At 64.4% G+C, this 6,695-nt stretch overlaps 1 protein-coding gene across 1 annotated transcript in view; it reads right to left on the bottom strand.

Moving 5' to 3' along the window:
- The window catches only part of RPTOR (regulatory associated protein of MTOR complex 1), a 330,305-nt gene that overhangs the window by 44,937 nt on the left and 278,673 nt on the right, over positions 1-6,695 (bottom strand). The window contains exons 19-20 of the mRNA XM_049635517.1: positions 6,026-6,166; positions 5,547-5,705 (exon numbers count right to left, since the gene is read on the bottom strand). Of these exons, the coding sequence (XP_049491474.1) occupies positions 5,547-5,705; positions 6,026-6,166 (300 nt within the window). The remainder of the gene's footprint in view (positions 1-5,546; positions 5,706-6,025; positions 6,167-6,695) is intronic.

The raw sequence follows: 6,695 nt of genomic DNA on the forward strand, positions 1-6,695 counted from the left end.
CCCCCGGGGCCCCCCCCCCCCCCCCCTCTCCCCCCCCCCCCCCCCCCCGCAGGTGACGGAGCCCCTTGAGGAGCCCCTGGCTCGCTCCCTCCTCGGCCTGCCCTGCGGGAGGCGTGAGCAGTCCAGGCCCCGAAGAGGCCACCGCATCTGCATAATCCTGTCAGCGATGTTCCTCAGGGTCCCTACACGACACACTTAATGATGGCCTTTAATCAAGGATCTTGGCCATAAAATCATAACTGATGCGGTGGCATTGGAAAAACAACGCCGTTCGCTTTCTCGCCGCCGTTTCCCGGCGGTAAGAAATCAAACTAATGGGCTGTAAAGCCTTCGCCGGGATTGTGTGAGGTTCCTCTGGCAGCAACCCCGCTCCTCCTTCCTCCTTTCTCGCAGTCCCTCTGCTCCTCCTGCTCAGAGCTCGAGGCTGTGGGGTCTCCCGGGCCGCTGGGGGCTTGCAAAGGCCTCCCATCAGGACTCCTTGAGGCCGTGGGGAGACCAGGGGAGAGGGCAAGATGCCACTTCCGGGGCCGGTGACGGTGCCGCAGGGGACAAGTGGCTGTGCGCCCGGGGGGAAGGCAGCTCTGCTCCAGGGGCCTCCTCCGGTGGTGCGGGCAGTGCCCGTGTCTGCGCCCCGTCCCTCGGCTCCCCTCTGTTCCCCGAGGGCAGTGGCCCTGACCCCCGGGGGCTGGCGCTCAGCTCAGCAGCGTGACTGACTGAAGTGGCTGTTGTGGGTGAGGCCCAGGGACAGGGACAGAGACCCGGGGGGTCTCTGTGTGTCGCGGGGGGCCCCTGATGTCTGCACACGCACCAGGCGTCTCTCCCGACCTTCCCACTCCCACCTCCGGGCGCTTGGATGGGGTGGGGCTCAGGGCGGGAGGGGGACGGAGGGCAGGCCCGGCCGCCAGTGGCACACGTGAGCAGGAGACAGCAGCTTTGTTGAAACTGAGTGATGAAGGTGGCGACTTCCCTCCTGGTGGGTCAGGGAACCCCCCCGCCCCACGGGATGCAGAATGTCGGTGGCAGGGAGGGCCAGCATCCAGCCTGGGGAGGGGGGACGGTGGTGGGCGAGGTGAGACGGGCTGACGACGAAGGTGGGGGTGTCTGCGGGAGGAGGGCCCTGAGTAGGGAGCTGACAGCAAGTGCTTGTTGAGTGAAGGCTTCTGAGTGAAGCTGTCGTTGGACAAGCCCGGCTGGCGGTCTGTGACGTGCTGGCAAGGTCTGAGGGGGGTCCCGGAACGCGGGGAGACAGGCCTGGGGGCAGGGGGGCCGATGGGGGACCCGCGCGGGAGGCAGGCCAGATGGCTGGCGAGCCAGAGACACGTGGGCTTCCAGAGGTGAGGGGATACGGGGACTGGCTCCCGGTGCAGCCCGACACCCTTCGGGCTGGCCCAGTTCAGGTGCGGGAGGCCCAGGCAGAGTCAGCTCCTCCCAGTGGGGGGCAGCAGACACGAGGCACAGCAGGCGAGACCGCCAGGCAGGGTGAGGGGTAGGAGGGGACCCAGAGGGGCTGGCGTTGTGGGACAGGTGGGAATGAAGGGGCGTCCCAGGTTGCCATGGTTTTGAAAACCTCTTCTGCAATATTCAGGGAGAGGCCAGAGACTGCAGTCCCTTGGCTGAAATGCGAGAAGAAACTGGCTTCAGGCGGGCGAGAGCCGCAAGCAGTGGGACTCTGGCTGACGCGTCCCGAGGGCGCGGTGGGCGGGGCGCTATCTCATGGAATATTCACGAGCCGGCTCCCTCAACTCCAGCCCGCTTAGAACTTCTCAGTCAAGTTTCCAAAGACGTGAACGATGCACAGATAACACTCGGCTTTCTGCAGGAGTCCGACTTTGTGAGCGGGCAGGTAGGGGTGACGAGACTGCCGGCTCCCGGGAGACAGACGGGGGTAGGGCGGAGGCGGGAGGTACCGGCCTCTCCGTCTGGCGTGGCCTCCGGTGAAATGCCGGTCTTCGCCCCTCACGCCGCCGAGGCCCGCGCGGAGGACAAGATGATGCTCCTCCTCCGGGCCCGGCGCCGCGTCCAGGTGGGAGCCCGGCCTGGGGCACGTCCAGGCGCGTCTCAGACACGCAGCACGAAGCCTGCGCTCGCCCAGGGAAGCGGCCACAACCCCACGGCCTGAACCGGCCGGGGCCTCCACCGGCACACGCGGTTTTTGAGACCCTGCCCAGGGGGACTTGCCGTGGACGACGGAGACCCTCTGACAAAAGGTCTCAAAGGTCCCCTGGAGACTCAGGACTTCAGTCCGTCAGGCTTCACTTCCATCAGGCTCAGGAGTCAGGTGTGGCGGCTTCAAACGTTTCTCCTCCTGGTGGCCGGCCACGCGTGTGAGCTCACGCCCTCAGAACACGGGCGGGGCCGCACAGCGGGACCACGGGACCCGGACGCAGTCGGGACAAGACCCCGAGGAAGGCCCCGGGGGGCGGGCACAAGGAGACCAGTCGGGAGGGCTCTACAGGAGCCAGCGCAGGGCCGGGGGGGCGCTGGCCCGGGTGGCGAGGCTGCGCGGGGGGGGGGGGGGGGGGGGGCACACGGTCTGCAGGCACCCAGGGCTGGGGTGCAGGGGTGAGGGGCAAAGAGGAGTCACAGGGGCGCCTGGATCCACCCCGGTGCCCTCGACTGAGGCGGACGGCGGTGGGGATGGCCGGGGTGGAGACCAGCTTCCACGTCCGCGGTGTTTCTACGGTCACTTCCTCCAGGGCTGTGCTCCCGAAGCCCCATACGCCGCCCACACTTAGAAAACCCTGTTGAATGAAGGAACCTCCACGTCCTGGGAAGGAGCGGGAGACCTCGCCGTTCACCTCACGGGACGTCGGGGGACACCGCGGGGGCAGGAAGGGCGCGCCCTCCGGGCTAATGACGGCCTGGCCGGTTCAGCTGGCTGCTTGTTTTCGTGGGGCTTGCCAACTAAAAATACTTTCCATACATTTTAAGCAGTTGGAAAAGAAATCGAAAAAAACAATAATGCTTTGCGATGTGACTGTTTTCTGAAATTTGAATTTCAGTTGGTAAATTAAAAAAAAAAAAAAAAGTTAATTAATTTTCTTTTTTGACAGAGAAACCGCACACGTGTGCAGGAGGGGCAGTTGGAGAGAGAAGGAGAATCCCAAGCGGGCTCCACACTCAGCACAGAGCCCGACGCAGGGCCGGATCCCACGACCCTGGGATCGCGACCTGAGTCACAATCGGGAGTCAGACACCCAACAGACTGAGCCGCCCAGGCGCCCCCGCAACTGGTTTTATCAGAACGTGGCCAGGCTCACTGGTCCACGTGACACCTCAGGCTACTTCTGTGCCACCTGCCACGCGGGAGGTGGACACTCTGGTCCGGGGCAGAGAACATCTGCTGGCCCCTGACCCTGGCGGCGGGGGGTGGGGGGCGGTGCGCGGCGGCCAGGCCCCCCGCACCCCCGGCTGGTGGGTCAGGGGCGCTTATAGGAGCCGCGCGGGCTCCCGGAGAAGAGGCAGTGACGGAAACACAGCGCCGCGCGGGTCCGTTCCTCTCAGCTTTCCCTGTTACCTCGTGTTCTTTCACCGTAGGTTTACACAGAAACACTCGCTTAGATTCACTCGCTTAGACCCAGGTTTTAAAGGACTCCTGTGGGGCCAGACCGGGAACTTAGTCACTACGTACAACGTTAATTCTACTGAAGGCCACGATCTGGTCCACGACAAACACCCCGTGAGGGACACTCAGAACACGTCTTGCTGGTGAGTTACCAGAACCTGTGTTCATGCCGAGCGCCAACCCCGTGCCTTCTGGGCACAACCCAGACGCACACAGCTGCGATGTTGTTTCCGTTGAGATGGACCGCTTAAGCCAGTTATTTCTGAGCCCCGTTCTTGGTGGTGGGTGGGTGTGTTCGGCAAATAGATCCCTTTCTGGCTCCTGTCGACCTGGGGGGCGCAGTGGCCACGTCTGGGCCTCTACGGGAAGCCACGTGGACTCTACCCGACTTTTGTTCTAGCAGAGGAGCGGACTCGTGTGGTCAACACAGGAACCACGGCCCTGCCCCTTTCGGATCATGGCAGAAAGTCAGAAATCCCACGGTCATCACGCGACGCGGACAGTGCAAGTGCGAGGCGTGGCACTGGACTCGCCACAGAAATAAGCCGACGACTCGGAACCAACCGCCGACAAGAGCAGTCCCGGCCCCACGTGAGTGGCCGGCGAGGGGCAGACAGGAAATCACAGATGCACATGCTGATGCCAGAAAGCAGGAAACCCGGCAAGTGCACGGGCTATTTCTATCCTCAGCTCCAGAAACCAAAACAAACTGGGTAAAGCTCAAGAAAAGAGAGGGGAATAAAGATACGAAGTTACCAGAACAAAACAGTAAGATACAATAACGAAAAAAAGCAACAAAGCCCAAATTGGGACTTGAAAACACTGAAGAAATTAACAAACGTCTTGTAGGGTTTTCCGTGATCAACCCTACAAGCAAAAGCAAACGAGCAGCAGTGGGAGTGAAAGGGGACGCTCCCGCGGAGACAGCAGGGGCTACAACGTCAAGAGAGCACTCTGCAGACGTTCACGGAGAGACGAGAACGCGTGCCTGAAACGGACATCTCAGGAAAACACGACGCACGAAGGTAACAAGTGAAGGAACAGCGCGAATGCTCGTGCTGCGGTTGGAGACCGGGACGCGGAGTGGTGCCCGCCTCTGACGGAGGAGGCGTAATTCAGCCGCCGTGGACTGACGAAAGGGGCAGGAGGAGAGCGGCGCGCACAGGGGGCAGAAAGCAGCGGGCAGGAGCCACCCGGCGAGGACGCGAGCCATAGGACACGGGTCACACGTAATCTGGAGCCCGTACGAGGCGCCGTGAGCACTTTGGGGGTTTGCGGACAAAGAGCCAGGACACGGGTGGACGGGCTCTGGGGCTGCAGCTCTGTCTGTGATTCCTTAAGTCGGGAGTGAAACACGCGTGGTGGGGTGTTATGTTAATGTCCCCAAGTTTTTACGTGTAAAGCATTTCTCAACATGAAATAAAGCTCCAGCCAAGGCCTGGGAAACCATCCTGGGCATCGCAGCAGGGGCGGGAGAGGCCCGCCAAGCAGGTGCGGCCCTTGCTGCCAGCGCCCCGAAGACTGACAGTCGCACAGGAGGAACGAGGCGGATGCCCACGACCCCGTGAGGAGGGAAGACCTCTGTGTGTGGGGCGGGTGTGGGTGGGGCCGTCACTCTGCCTGGTAGAGGTGTGGCGGCCCCGGCTCTGCCCTGGCCGTGACAGACAAGATGTCTCCCGGGGCGAAATCAGCGAGGGGACGGCGAACGGGCCATGGCGCTGGGTGTGGCGGCAGACGGAAGGTTCTGGCAGCCTCCCCACACAACGAGCCCAGAACGGCCCGTCGGCCATCGTTAGAGCACAGCGAAGGTGACGGAAACTTCCGGCTGCCCGGCACACACTGCTCACCCCCGCACCCCGGCTGACCCCTCTTCTCCGGCCAAGACGGTCCCGGCGTCTGCCATCTGGCGAGCACCGGGGGCGAGCCCTGGTGCCGCGGAGGTGGGTGGGGGCAGACAGGAGGGCCAAGGCGCCGCACTCACCGATGAGGGAGTTGAGGGCGGAGTAGGAGCTGACTCGGCGCATCTTGTCGATGGTCTCGAAGGACAGGATGTACTCCTCGTTCTCGGGGCTGCCCAGGGTGCTGCTGGCGCTGCTGCTGGTGCTCAGGTTTCCGGGGGAGAAGGCCACCGAGCTGCCCGCTGGCCACGGAGGGCGGTGGGGGGGGGGCGGTCAGCCGGGGCTCCCGGGACGTGCGCCGCCCACGAGGCCCCACCGGTCTCCTCCAGCCGCGCCCGCGCCCCCGGCGAGACCCGGGGTCCCGGCAGCCAGGGGCACGTGGGCCGCAGGGGCACCCGTGCCAGGCTGCCTGCGGGTGTGCGGGCCCCGCTGGCCAGCCAGCCGATGGCACAGCGGGCGCGGGCTCACGGCAGAGAGAGGGACGGGGCGCCCGCGCACGGGAGGTTTCAGAAAACCAAACCCACCCCCGCCCCGGCCCAGGGGCCCAATTCTGGCATCTTACACTCTTCTGTCAAGCTCAGGTTCTGCAGAGATTTGTTCAAGCTTCTGGCGGTGGTGACGGCACGAATGTTTCCGTAGGAGCTCACGGAGCGGAGTCTGGGGGTGCATGGGCTGTCCCGCACTGGGGTCAGGCTCCCCCCCTCTGGGAGAAAGGAGGAGGAGGAGTCAGTGGTGGGCTTCAGGGCACATCGCGCCCCCTTGGCCGTGGCCACAGCAGCAGGTGACAGGAGCGCTACCTCCTGAAGTGGCGTGAAAGCCGCCACAGGCCCCCCGACTCAGCGAGGGCCTCTGACACACGCGTCAGGGTCGGCTGGACGCCGGGTGGGGAGGGGAGGCACGACCAGGACCGACACCAGACGTTCAGGGCACCGCTGGCCACGGGGCCGCCCTGAGGGCAGCAGCAGGCGCCCTGTGGCTCAGCCGCGGGCCGCTGCCCTGCAGGCGACGACAGGGTGGCGGCCGGTCGCCCTGCAGGACCCCCCTCCCCCCCCCCCCCCCCCCCAGCCTCTGGGCCCTCCTCCAGCGCACCAGCTGTTTCCACTGAGCAAGTTCATTTTCATTTCCCTTCCCTGATGTTCTAAAAGCAGTAACGCTTCTGTTATTGATCACGAGCCTCTTTCCCGCAGAAAAGGCTGCGTTTGTGGCGGGGGGGGGGGGGGGGGGGGGGGGGG

This window comes from Panthera uncia, chromosome E1 (genome assembly GCF_023721935.1).
Source record: "Panthera uncia isolate 11264 chromosome E1, Puncia_PCG_1.0, whole genome shotgun sequence".
Lineage (NCBI taxonomy): Eukaryota > Metazoa > Chordata > Mammalia > Carnivora > Felidae > Panthera > Panthera uncia.